The sequence below is a fragment of the Barbatula barbatula genome (genome assembly GCF_947034865.1).
Source record: "Barbatula barbatula genome assembly, chromosome: 22".
NCBI classification, from domain to species: Eukaryota; Metazoa; Chordata; class Actinopteri; order Cypriniformes; family Nemacheilidae; genus Barbatula; species Barbatula barbatula.
Window position 1 is genome coordinate 16,413,238 of NC_136785.1, and position 14,575 is coordinate 16,427,812.

General features: G+C 36.1%; 1 protein-coding gene and 1 long non-coding RNA gene across 2 annotated transcripts; one reads left to right on the forward strand and one right to left on the reverse strand.

The window, feature by feature from the left end:
- The first annotated feature begins 1,013 nt into the window (after positions 1 to 1,013).
- Positions 1,014 to 8,242, forward strand: traf4b (tnf receptor-associated factor 4b). The gene is made up of 7 exons (XM_079485726.1): positions 1,014 to 1,331; positions 3,558 to 3,609; positions 4,182 to 4,286; positions 4,954 to 5,115; positions 5,943 to 6,104; positions 6,481 to 6,636; positions 7,250 to 8,242. The coding sequence occupies exons 1-7, from the start codon at positions 1,189 to 1,191 to the stop codon at positions 7,904 to 7,906; spliced, it is 1,437 nt and encodes a 478-aa protein (XP_079341852.1). The 5' UTR covers positions 1,014 to 1,188; the 3' UTR covers positions 7,907 to 8,242.
- An 8-nt stretch (positions 8,243 to 8,250) lies between these two features.
- Positions 8,251 to 9,837, reverse strand: LOC306910859. The gene is made up of 3 exons (XR_013788210.1): positions 9,665 to 9,837; positions 8,564 to 8,686; positions 8,251 to 8,494 (listed from the first exon to the last, which is right to left on the reverse strand). It is a non-coding gene; the product is annotated as an uncharacterized lncRNA (long non-coding RNA).
- Between the last annotated feature and the right edge of the window lie 4,738 nt (positions 9,838 to 14,575).

Here is a 14,575-nt window from a genome sequence, read left to right on the forward strand (position 1 = left end):
TGTATCAAACGGTTTTTGGACACCATTGACTACCACAGTAGGAAATTTAGCTTGATAAAGAAGATATGTTGAAGAATGTAGGAGAGCAAACAGTTCAGGGCCACTTTTGACTACCATTGTTATTTTTCCTAGTCAATGGTGGTGAAGAAGTGTTTGGTTGTAAGCTTTCTTTCAAATGCATTTCTCTTTGTTCATCAGAACAAAGACATTTATACAGATTTAGAAACGATGACCGAATTTAGATTTTTGGACGAACTGTCCCTTTAAAGGCAGTGGTTATCCCTGACACACTGACACTTATTTGAAGAATCACACACCTTTGTACCATTATCATGATTTTTTAGTAACTCATCCCCAAACGGGTGCTGGACAAAAGATCTTCACAGCACCTGAGACATCATTACAGATAAGTGCAGTAAACTTATTACAGTTAGTCTGTGCTCTGCCCTCAGGTATGCCGTGCACGCTGTGTACTTTATACTGCCTGGATTTACACAAGGACACCAAGGTCAACATAACTATTCCTGTGTGGAATGAGGAAGTCAAACTGGTTCTGCAGGATCAAACTTGTTTCGATGAAACTGTCTAAAAGTTGTAAGATTAACGCACTACAGTAAACACAAAAATCCATTCTTAGGATGCAATGGACTCATCAAATCCACTCTTTGTTACCTTGGTCCTGTATTTAATGTATTTTGTGAATCAACAACACCTTGAGCAAAGAATGAATACTTACCTGACAAGCTTTTCATAACTTTTCAATTTTGAATTCCCCTGGGGGGGTGTTAAGGTATCACATGTCAACATTTTAGTGACATCTGTTAACACTGTAAAGTGGGTTAAAGAGTAACAAAACGTCGTGTATTCATCATTATCAATTATTCTGTTATTATTATTGTGCGCGCAACGCTTTTACATTGAGTTTCCCAGAGAGCCATTAAATATTAAATCCATAGGGTTGCTTAGGCTAAGCCCCTCCTCTTTCTCTCCGGTGGGCGGGCAGAAGAGAAGACAGACAGGTGCGTTACGTTACCGAAGACGGAAATGTCGAGATCAGTCCTTTGTGTTGCCAAATTCGTGTCGTTAAAAAGTCACAAATAAATCGACTCTCGACTCTTCGGTTTTGAGGGAACACGATAAAGATCGGATCTTTTTTCATTCAACTGAAGCTGGTGTCACACACGCATCATGCCAGGCTTAGATTTAAAGTTTCTGGACCGACCGAGGAGGAGATTTTACTGCCCTTTGTGCAATAAGCCGATGAGGGAACCTGTTCAGGTGTCCACCTGTGGTCACAGATTCTGTGACACCTGTCTGCAGGAGTATCTCAGGTAATGCTCTTTAAAACACATCAATAAAATGTAAAGTTATGCGTTTATAATGCAAAGTTATTGGAGTGAAGTGGGACATATACAATTTTATTAGTGTTAATGTGAGTGGCTATATAGACTACTTCGTTCATGTGAACTTTTAATGTATTTTTAATGGTTAAACTGCTAGTATTAGTAGGCCAGTAGGCTATTGCTATGAAAAAGTTTCATAACTGTAATGTGAAGTGTGAGCAAAATATGCGCATCAAATAATAATCTTGTGTTTTGAAAAACTTTTGAGATGTTATTTTCGATATAATATTTGAAGGGCTGAAATCATCCATTGAAAACTTATAACATTTATTTTCCTTACACGTGTGCATGGCCATCTTAATATTTTGACAAGGTAAGATATATGCACATATTATATGTCAAATTAAAGGCCTGTGTGTTTTATCATTTTCATTTTATGAAGTTAAATTGTGTGGTCAAATATATTCTGACTGGTGTTCTTTAAGGGACAAATAGCAAAAGAAGAAGGTCAAGGCATTTGTAGTAGAAGCATCATCTAAATGCACTGTCTATCTAAACATTCTTCAAAGCATCTTCATCGGGCTGTGGATTAAAACAAACCTGAATTTATTGTGTAAAAAATGTATTCAATATTTATAGCTAATAGCCTGTGATTGTTCGTAATGAAACATTAAAATCACGTTAATCATAAAACATGATTAGGATTTGTATGTGTTTCAAGTAACTTAATAGACATCATTGTTCTTATTGTATGTTCTCTTGTACAAAGTATGTGAAAATACAAATATTACCTAGACGTAATTGCACCTTTCACATGAACAACCAAACAGGCTGAACAGGATGTCAGAGATTTGAGTGACACAAAATAAAATGTTTCTGTAGTTTTTACCGTAGTTCACCAGATTTATGATAAGCCTATATGACAAGGTATATGATGTTTGTGCAGTTACCTGCATTTAAAGACACATTTTGATTGGATTTAGATGCTGAAATGATCATGTCATTAAGTGACAAGGAATTATATAGGCGTGCAAATATGTTTGCCTTTTATTCACACACACACACATATATATATATATATATATATATATATATATATATATATATATATATATATATTGCTAAAGGTCTTTTTTCTCATTTATCTGTGAAGATTTATTACAATAAATTTGTGCCAACTGCAAATGGGATGAGATGATGGCGTTGTTTATTTGTAATGATAAAGAAATGTACATTTAAAATAGCTAATGTGGCGTGGACAGGAGGCATGCAGTGAGTCATGGGTTAGTTTGTGGGTTATGGCCCATTCTTGGCATTCCAGCCATCTACAGGCCCGTCTCCTGAAGTCTAATGACAAAACACAATGTTATTGGTCTTCGATGTTATCATTCTAGGGATTGACAGCCTTCTCCAATCTCGTTTTAACGTGTGCTTTTCAATCTATATTAGAGGTTAAGAAGTTTGAATTAACTCTCAAGTTTGTTTTAGTCTTTATACAGAAACGCACTCTGATGCTGTGGCTAATGTTGGAACATAAGGGTTTTAGCCCCTTTTTAATAAAATCATGCATTCATGAGTAAATCTTCTGTAGAAATGACTAAAAAAATACACATCATAATTGTCCATATTTAAAAAAACTAAAACTCCTAAAAATTTTAAAAATCTTATAAACGTTGTGTTGTGTGTCACATGTACTGTAAATATCACAGCTTTATTAATAGTCCGGTGAAGTGACAGCTGTTTCTGATTCTTCACATTACGTGTGCGCGGGACGTCACCATCCCAGATGGACGATACACTCAGATGTCAATTTGTGGTGTGGGAGGTTGTGATATTTTCTTCCTGACGTTTCTGTAAAGATAGTTCAGATGTGATTTATAACGGTGGAGCATCATTTCTGAACTGCTGAACAAACTATAATGTACAGACATGAATCAGACGCAAGTGAAGTTCTAACACATTCATTCTTCTGCTTAGAAGAGGGCAGCTGTGCAAAAATTTAATTTTGTGGTCCGTCTTTAGGTATTTAGAAGTCTTTGTTCTTCTTGTATGAACATCAGTAAGAAAGCTAACCAAAGTGTAACATGAATGTAAACTGCATCAACTACGATGCTTCTTTATTGAATGACTCGTGCAACAATGATTTGTGTGAAACCATGTGAATTATTTATAATCTTAAATGTAACTTTGTTGTTTTCTATGAAATATCAACAGTGAAGGAGTGTTCAAGTGCCCTGAGGACCATCTGCCACTGGATTATGCCAAAGTGAGTGCACTTTTATAAACCTTAGAGAACTAAAACCAGTTTCACTAAACATCTTCTAAAATTTCGTATAACTCATTTTAGCTTCTAAGATGATCCTTAATAATATTTAATTAATATTTGCTTTGTTGCTCTGTCATGTCAATGTGTTGTTTTGCTGCATCATATTTGGATTGACATCACCCTCCTCACAGATCGAATGAATACATTTCTGTTTCACCAGTATGGTCCATACTATGTTAGTCATGCTGTACTGCACCAAAACAACCACATTTTAGCCTCTCTTGCCCTGTTTTGCATTTAACCGTTTTTAATGAAAAAGACATCTATGCGAATTGTTTGTGATTTCTCTTTATTGGATGTTTTTTGATTTATTCATTTAGAAGACACCTTAATTCAAAGCGACTCACAAATGAGAGCGTATTTATTATTTTGCCAATGAGCCAACATTAAGTGTAGGCTATAAGCCATGTTTACATATGTTATACCTGACCATCCCCTACTGATATTATGTGTCAATTTTACCTGGGTGTTTTTACACGCAAACATTCATTAACGTTGGATTCTGACTTTAGATTTTTCCAGACATGGAGCTGGAACAGCAGATTCTCTCTCTGCCCATCCGCTGCATTCACAGTGAAGAGGGCTGCCGCTGGACCGCACAGAACAAGCTGCTCCAGGTGAGGAAATCACACACATATACAGTTGCAGAAAAAAAATCAAGAGACCATTACAAATGTTCATTTAAGCAGCATTTAGAGATGTATTGTGGTCATTCCAGTCCAGTGTCTGTTGAATTTCAACAAATTCAAAGCTCAGAAGTGACAAAGTCATCCAACAGCAATGCGAAAGACCATGACACAAAAACTAAATTCAAGGTTTTCGCATAAATCTTTTCTTCCAACTTTTCCTAAATACATGTACAATTATAACTGTTGTATGGCTTAAAAGTAAATAGAAACTTGTTTTCTTTGCAGTATTACAGAGCATATTTTACGTTAAATTGATTTTATTTTGTTTCTCCTGTTTTTATTTTCTGCAAATAGACACACTATATTAATTTGAAATTGAAGAGAAATACTGTTAGTAGTTCAGAAAATAAAATAAATCATTTTACCCAAACACAAATTCAGAAAAACTGATAGTGGTCTTTGAAATGGTCTCCTAATTTTTTCAACAGCTGTATGTTCATCTTTATGTGGGAGAATTACAAAGAATCACAATGCCAGAAACTGAAAGAAAACACAGGTGACAGGATCCTGTAGCTAAACATAAATGGTCAGGGTCCTGATAAAAATATCCACTTTTAATAGCATATAAAATGACTATGATTACAATACATTACAGGCCCATTTGTCCGTGTGTGAGTTTAATGTGGTGCCGTGTCCGAACCGATGCTCCTTGAAGTTGCCGAGACGAGAACTGCCCGATCATCTGCAGCACGATTGCGCTAAGAGAAAACTGCACTGTGATCACTGCACTGAAGAGTTCACCGGCGAGGCATATGAGGTCAGGCAATGCTAATAATAATAAATGGAATTTACATGATTTTACCTGATTATTTACTTACTCTCATCCTTTATGTTTAGGTCTGTGTTAAAGAATCAATTGCTTGTCTATCACACTCTTTGATAATAATTGGATAGACCTCTAACCCTGCTGCTTGATATTGTGGGGTCAATCAAATGATAAAAACACACTTAGATTGATGTTAAGAGGTGTAACCAGTATTTTATTTATTTATCCAGAACTAGATTCCTCTGAAACACTTTTATTTTGAGTTTTTAATGTAGAGGCCTCAAAAAGAAAGCCTTTGTCTCCCTCTGTAGGTGATTGATGAGAATGACACACACACTCTGTAGCACTACAATAATACCCATCACACAAACATAGGTTTGATTTACTATCTTTTTAGAGACTGTCCATATACTTCTATTGATTTTATACAGATTGAATGGTATTTTCTATCCCCTAACCATAACCTTAAACGTAACCATCACAAACAACCTTTTTGCATTTACATTCTTATATCATTTAGTGAATAAACACGTTTATTTAAACATGTTCCATTGACTTTTTATTTTATACACAGATAGTTATAAATCCTATAGCTTAAAACCAAAAACGTAATTTACTGTATTTGAATAGCCTTTTTACAAAATAGGATGTCCAAAAATAATGTTTTGCTCATGTTCACTTTTGGGTTAAGATTCAACACAAATAATTTGTAACTGAATTGTCAAAATGTAAAATAATCAGTAAAACGACTCTGATAGTCAAATATTTCAAATATTTTTGTATTATATATATATATATATATGTCTGTGCTCATACAGAGTCATCAGGAAGCTTGTCCAGAGGAAAGTGTATACTGTGAGAATAAATGTGGTGCACGTGTGGTACGTAGACTGTTGACCCAGCACAGCGTGTCTGAGTGCCCCAAACGCAAGCTGCCCTGCAGATACTGCAGAAAAGAGTTTCTCTGTGACACCATTCAGGTCAGTCTTCTTCCTACATTACTTTTTTTCATTTGGCAGATTTAATTGGTTTGTGTGTTTTCTGTCATTGAACAACACGGATGATCCTCTGCCATTTTAGCCACGGGAACACATATTGTTTAAAGGTCCAGTGTATGACATTTAGCGGCATCTAGATGTGAGGTTTTGAATTGCAACCAATGGCTCATTTCACCGCTTACGCCTCCCTTTCGAAGCACTATGGTGGCTGACACAGAACTAAGATGTCCTCACGTTTTCCTTTCTAGGCTGATGGAGAGGGCATGTTTCCGAAACGCGCTCTATTGAGCAGTTTGTCCGTTAAGGGCTACTGTAGAAACAAAATGGTTGAATTTCATGAATTCCATGTAATTCACAGAGTCATCAGCAACAGTGTCCACGGTTCCCTGTGCAGTGCCCCAGCAGATGCGGCACACCTGGACTCACCCGAGAGAGCGTCATGGCTCATATAAAGGAAGGGTGCAGCGGTGCTGTGGTGCTCTGTCCATTTAAAGAGGCTGGCTGCAAACATAAGGTAAGATCTCAGAGATCTGTCGTATTGATATGATTAATACCTCCAAGTACTATGTATGCTCTAAATTTAAGTACCAATGAATGAATGGAATTGAATTAGCCAACTACATTACATTTATTTGAAAGAAATATATACTGTAAAAAATACTAAATATACTGGTAGTTCATTTTAACTGGTCTGTTAATTTTACGGATATTTTAAGAAATTTTACGGAACCCTAAAAGAAAAGAAATCCTATATAGGTATATATATATATAAAACATTATATAGTACATTGTGCCCTATTTAAATTTTTTTGGTACATTTTTGTAGCTTTGTCGATAAAGCACAAGCAGAGAATTTCACACGAAAAAACCATTGAAATTTTAAGTGTTGCATAGAAATACACGGTAGGTAAACCAAAACTAAAAATAGTAAATAGAAACAGTTCAGATCCCCCTTCGACTTGTAATTTTATGGCCAGTAAACATTTTTGATTTCTCTCCATGAAAGAAAAAAAATCATATTGACACGAGAGCAAATAACTGCTGAGCAAACATACATTTCTGTGGGAAAGCTTTCCCATATTTACTAAATACTGAAAATCTAAATCCCGTCTCCTTTCCGATCACAGTGCTCAAAAACCGCAGTGGCAGGACACCTTGATGAGGCTACACACACCCACCTGTCTCTTCTGTGTGGCCTGGTGAACCGTCAGAGGCTGGAGCTCAGGGAACTCCGGCGTGGAGTGGAGGAACTCTCCGGGAGCCGGGATGGAACCCTGCTCTGGAAACTCACAAACTACAGCCAACGACTGCAGGAGGCCAAGAGCAGGACTGATGGCAGTTTGGAATTGTTTAGTCCCCCATTCTATTCCCATAACTACGGATACCGTCTACAACTGTCGGCCTTTCTCAATGGGAACGGTAGCGGGGAGGGCTCCTATCTGTCAATTTACATTCGAATTCTGCCGGGAGAGTATGACGGGCTGCTGGAGTGGCCGTTCCCGCACCGCGTCACCTTCTCGCTGCTGGATCAGAGTGACCCGGCACTCACCAAACCCCAGCACATCACAGAGACCTTCAACCCGGATCCTAACTGGAAAAACTTCCAGAGGCCACAGCCGGGAGCTCTGGGGAGCATTCGTGGGGGCTGTTTGGATGACAGCATGTTGGGGTTCGGTTACCCGAAATTCATCTCCCATGCGGAGATGAAGAAAATAAATTATATCAGAGACAACGCTATTTTCATTAAAGCCGCCATAGACGTGGTCCGGAAAATAATGAACTGAATGGGGTCCAAGCTGTTTCTGGAATTTTGACTTTTCATATCCTCAGTGATATGCCACAGATGAAGGATAGTTTGGTACTGATAATGTCACTTAATCTGTATATTTGCATTGACATTTACACGTATCTTTTCTGTTATACGTTTTTGAGTAAACAAAGAAACTGTTTAAAAAATTGCTGTGTGTTTTTTCATGATAATGCTTATAATCTGTGTTCATGTCTAAGGCAGAACAATTGGACAGAGGTGTTTGCTACCATTACCATTACTATTTGGTTTATTGCACATAAAATGAAGCGAACCCTACAGACAAAATGAGACGAAATAAAACCGATGACACAAATATTTGAAGTCAAATAAATTATTTTATTATTATTACAAACACAATTAATTTAGTTAACAACAACAATAATAATAATTTAAAATAGTAATAATAATAAAAACTTGGTAGTTTATTTGTAAGTCATTTATCCTAAATCTAATGATCTTTTGCTTTGGAAAGTAACAGGAAGCTGGCAACAGGAAAGGTCTCCATGTCATGTATTACAAATCCATTTTTACCCTCTGGGTTCTCCTGACACTGGACAGAAATCTGAAAAAAAATGTTTCAGATCATATTTTATACATATATAACATAACCTACATTATATCTCTGTCATACCTGAACTTGATCGGGTAAACCACAAGCTGTATCTGTCGAGTTGTAAACCTCAATATCCTCCCTTAATGGGACATATTTCTCCCGAGAGTCCGATTCTTCAACAGATCTGCAGCAGGTTGTTCCCTTATTTGATCAGAAATAAAACTTGATATCATTATTTGATTGATTACTTTGTTACTATGAGTAGAAACTCAAACTATACGTAAACACAATATTACGACTCAATAACGTTTCATTGTGAACATTCCATGTCAGTTCTGTCTTACCATACTGACGATTGTTGAGTTTTCTCAACTTAAGAAGTGTTGTAAGAACAATAATGCCTTCATAAAGTGTCTTGGTACTGCGTGGATAATTTTTTTGTGGATATTATGAAGCCGATCACCACAACCGGAAGAAAAAAGTTATCCATCCGGTTTATTTTTGGTATTGCGCATGTACATTTGATCAAGGAGCTTCAACATCGGTCGACACGAATCGGAAAGGATTGAACATGCTGTAAAAACTTTCAAACTCATTGAAAGTTGGGCTTTGTATCTTAATGAGTCTGACAACATTACACACAATACCCTGGATAAAATAAGGCATGTGTGAATCTGTGTATAAATTAATATCATGAAATTGGCAGCAATCGTGAGAATAAAGAAGAAAATCTGATGAGCCAGATGATTTTTAAGAAACGTTTATATCCAAAAATAACAATGAAATAAATCCGAGATATCCGTCTTAAAGTTTGTACAGAAAATCATGTTCTGTAAATGTACACTTTAACTAATGCTGTTATTTTATCCAATGGTTGGGTGGTGGACAAACCCAACTGTTGGTAAAAAGAATTAACTTAGAAAATGTGCATATATTTCACTCAACCTTGGATTGACACAACCCATTGAGATATACATTTCTAAAATCCTAAATGACACACCTGATGTTATTTTCAAATTCTCTGAATGTTAAAGTCGAATCATATATTGTACAATTCTGTTCAAGCAAATTTGTCAAAATTCATATTCCTATACTTCTCCACTAAACGTAACATTTTATTATTTGTTTCTTAGTTTTAAATTGCATTGCAGAAAAAAAGCACAATGCCTTTTTGCTTACCTAGAAATAAATTCCAGTTTTCTTCTCTTGATTTTAATCCGTAATCCATTTCGTTTGGTTTGAATCTTTTCCAGTACTAAATATGATAAATAGAATCAAAATTGATATGCAATATAAATGCACGAGAAACACAAGAGTGTTGGACTGTTGGAGTGTAACAGTAACAGCGATTCTCCGCTCAAGTCTCTGACATGATTTGAAACTTCAAAACAAAGATCATTGAAACCACATCAAGCAATGTTGTTGCATATCTGCTTGCAATGCAAAAACATCCAGGAAGGACTGAAAAAGCATACCTCAAATCAGACTGAGACCCAGAACCGAAAGAAAATGTGGTCTTGCGACTGCAAGCAATTCGTTGGGCCACAGAAATGATTCTCAGTTCCTTTCATAGGATTAGCTTGAATCGCAATAACACAAGAGATAAACAATGTTAACAATACGAATGTTAACAAATGTCTATTCATGAAATTGCTTAATGTGTTTGTTTGTGTGTTTTACTAATACACAAGTTACTTGGTCAAAACCCTTCATAGAACTTCTTGGCTGGTTGCTGGTACCTTGGTAGCTCAGCTGAGGAATCCATACTTCCTCATATAGTCCAAAGTTTTTGTTTTTTAGAATATGTTTGTATTCATAAAAAAGTGTTTTGCAAGTTTCATTACTAAAACCCTGGATTGGTTCAAACTGTTTATTAAACAAAATTAGTCCTTTAGTGATTTTCTCTCATGCCAAAACCTATTGTGGTGCTTAGACAAAACAAGAACTTTCAGATTTAGAGGCCAGACTTCAGCGATGCATGATCTGAAATATCAAGGTTATCTGTTTGGATAAAAATAAATTCCATAACATTTTTACTAAAGCTTTTACAGCAAAACATGTAAAGTAAATTTGTCAATCACTTGTTCAATTACCAATATTACTGGTCCGAAGAAAAATTTTATTTCTTTAGTGTCAAATAATTGTTTCAGATCTTGATCTGTCAAGTTTGCTAATAAGCGTTTGACCTAGTGTCCACATATTTTACTATCAACCCTGTCATCTTTAGGAATCTCATGCACTCTTCTCCACTGGTCCAAGTCCTACTTTTCCGGCAGATCCTTCAATGTGTCATGAAGGGGCTCGCTATCCACAGCCCACCACATGATCACTGGGGTCCCTCAGGGATCCGTGCTTGGACCGGTGCTTTTTCCATCTACACGACATCCATGGGACATCTCATTTTACCCAGACGATACCACTGTAGCAGCTCACATTACAGCCTGGTGCAACGGTCTCATTTCCCCAGCAGTAGAGCATATCATAACAATGGTTTGAGGGTTTTAAGATATTCTGCTCACTGTTGAGGGACGCGGTGGCCTGCCATCGGTGGTATAGTGCATGTCACACACTGTAACAAATAAAAGTGTAATGATAATGACAGTTTAAACATTCCCAATTTGTACTGAAGGTATTATCCACTTTTCTTTAATCCGAAAACTAGCAATCACGAATCTTGTTTTGAACCTCATCATGCCATAGAGGGGAGTTATTGAGTTTCCAGTATGAAGGAGATTTAGTAACATTGTTTTTCATAAGTTTGATGTTAATAAAAATTGTCGGTAAAAATATCTATGTCAACAACAATATCTTTGTGCACGTTTTTAGAATTTAGCCAATAATCTATTTTAGATTTACTAGTGCCAGATTTATTACTCCAGGTAAGGGTTACATTGTTGGGAAATTTGGCTTTCAAATATAAAAAAGGTCAAAAATCGAAACGGAAGGACTATACTTCGGCCTTAACACCAAGTTTGAGGAGCTATGTGGGCTGTTGGAGCGACAACCCCTGTCTGCACAGCTCCTGTAACTAATTCTGTCAGTTAATAAGGGCTCTAGTGTCTACAGAAACAATATTAAAAAATCTTTTACTTGTATTTTTAGGCATCTGCAACAGTTTCAAAGCTTTTTTTATTTTCAAAACTGTTTTAAAACTCCTAAATCTTTTGTATCAATCATTGTTATGAACATGTGTGTCATTTACCTATCACTACTTTGTTATAAGTTTTCTGTTCGTATGGTATATTTTTTGCAGCAGTTAAAATAAGGTCTCGGATACAGGTGGAACTAACATGTGATTCAAGAATATATATCCTACAAATGATAATCAACTGAGAAACTCACAATTTATTAATTGATATTTGCAATGGAGTCTGACGTGTATGTAGTTCAATAAAGTCACTAGAAAATACAGATTATTCAGAGAAATACTACTGACTGTGTTTGTCATGAAGCTTTATGTTCCAAACATTTACACCTGTGCCATTACAACAGTTTGCAATGATTGAATGAATGAGAACCTTAATGATTTTTATACATCGCCAATATCCTGTACATTCAGTCAATGATGCCCTCTAGAAGTTGGGCATATCAACATGGCGGCTAAAACACTTCTGGTGGCCTGCTGTTGGTTTAGCGTTCTATGCGCAAGTCCAGTCATTTATTTAGATCACTAAAACATGTTTTTTAGATGTGTCCAGACCACAGTTAAATATGAGACTTTCAGAAATCATCGCCGGGTTGTTGCTACACTTGTTGTTGTAAGATGACGCTCAACCAGGTTTAAATCCAAACTGAGATGTATTTCTAAACACCTCCAAGAGTGGTTTGACTCCAGTTTGTATAACAAATTATTACACGGCTCATTGAAATGCTTGATTCTGATTTGCCGGTCGCAACATTTGGAGGTTCGTTATTCACAGATAGCAACCTGTCAAAACTAATAACACATGGTAACCCGCATGCAGCAAATCATTGACACTTCAAATATAAATATTTCTTTTATTTACATTATCTTTACAAATGAGGAAGCAAAGCGCACAGAATGTAAACAAGCTTCCACTGAAACATTCAATACTTAAACAAAGGTTTCCTTCATTAGCCATTTACCTTCATAAATCGGATGTGCTTTAGTAAAACACTGATGTGAAACAATTCTTTTTTCCTTTTTTAAGTAAAGTGCCTCGTAGAAACTCCAAAATGTTGTTCACTTCTTCATTCATTCAGACTAAAGTGCACTTTCAAGTCCTAAATGTCTTCCATATTAATGTAAATGCCTTCATCATCAATTCCTGGATCATCAAGAGATTGGAGATGCATGGGATATGACACATCTTCAAACATAATGTGCCCTTGAAGGCCTTCCTGGTTCTCCATACACTGGATTGACAACTAAAGTACATTGAAAAGGACATAATGAGTAAAGACAATAATTCAGAGTAATCCTGCTCTGGCCATCACAGTTGTGTTAACGTTACCTGTGGAGTACACTGTAGCGGTGTGTTGTTCTGCTTTAATGTGTTGTCTTGAATTCCCATGGGATATGACAGCAGGTCGAACACGGTTTGACCATCTAGACCTTCCTGGTTGTCGACACATTGGACAGAAACCTTGACAAACAGAACGGATTAAAATCACTGGCACACACTCAACAGAATTTCATTTCAAGAAGACTGACAAAATAATATAAAGTGGCAGAAGTCTGGCAGACTTATGATTAATAACGTAAATAATAATATGTAAAGTAAAGAATAATATGGTAACGTTACGGCATTATAAAATAAACAAATCAAACGAATAACAGTTAAGTAATTTAATAATGTAACAGAGTATATACTACTAATATAACCAATACTTATAATACTAATAATATATGATACTTTATATATATATATATATATATATATATATATATATATAAACAGGAGTAAAGTCAGGACTTACTCCAGAAGGGGTACGGATATTTCTAAAGTCCCCTTGTGTACCGCTCTCGCTTTTTTCTCCCTCCGTCACACTCTGTAACATTTTCAAAGACATTGTTTTATTGATCTTGCAAACAAAAACTGATATACCAGATATTTACAGCTTAATACAAACCATGGCTTCCTTCAACGAGATGTTCGAAAATCAAAACTGAGATTGGTAAATCAAACAGTACGCAGTTATAGTGTGCCAGAATCTTGCCAAAAAAATCAGCGGTTCTGACGCCACACCATACACCATAAAATCAATAAAAATCTGTTGATATACTTAAATATAGCTATTCTGAATCTTCTAACTGTTCCAAGATCTAAAACCTAAAAACGACAAACATAACATTAAAAAAGCTTTAGCTACACGATCAAAAATATAACCCGGAAATGTTACTACATACTTTTGGCGCGTAAAAGTGGAGCATGCGCACACTGCATCAAGAATGACATGAGACCAGTTGATTAACTATTAAAATCAACTATTCCTATAAATGAATGTTCATAGAGAGATAGAGTCCATGTCTTACATCTGACGTCCTTGTTGACTTTGGATCATCTTTTAGATCTTCATGGCTCTGAACTTTCTCCTGAACCATCATCTTTATTCCAGATTGCAACGGTAATCCAAAATAAAAATTTTAGGGACGCCATTGCCGTAATCGGAACAATGAATCTAATACACTAGATACTGGTACGGTATAGCTACATATTATATGAAAACAAAACTAAGGTTCTCAAGATAAAGCAGTGCAACCGTCAGGAAAAGAAATAAATCCTGTTCAGTGGGATATATCTTAGATCTGTTCACACACAGACTCCACCCAGACTCTTTATGCTTCTTCAAATATGCATCAAGTCCAAACATGAATCCACAATTATTTGATGTAAGGATGACATGTTTTCATGTGAAACCGTCTTCATGTGCATAAACCGACAGCTGTGTACATGTTAAGCTGCATATGTCTGGGCCAAAACTTCTCACTTGCAGTGAAATATGACAAAATCATTTTCTGGTTCACACTAGATTAAAAGGCTCAAATTAATTTGCACAATAGTTTGTGTTTCTCTGGGGCTTAGATGTAAATAGCTCTAGCTTTACCAATCTTAACAGTTGATATTA

Bases quoted from the DNA above. Each gene is read 5' to 3' on its own strand.
- traf4b (XM_079485726.1), top strand. From the start codon at position 1,189: ATGCCAGGCTTAGATTTAAAGTTTCTGGACCGACCGAGGAGGAGATTT. The intron at 3,610-4,181 runs GTGAGTGCACTT...TTCTGACTTTAG, and splicing joins TGCCACTGGATTATGCCAAA to ATTTTTCCAGACATGGAGCT. The intron at 6,105-6,480 runs GTCAGTCTTCTT...TGTAATTCACAG, and splicing joins TTCTCTGTGACACCATTCAG to AGTCATCAGCAACAGTGTCC.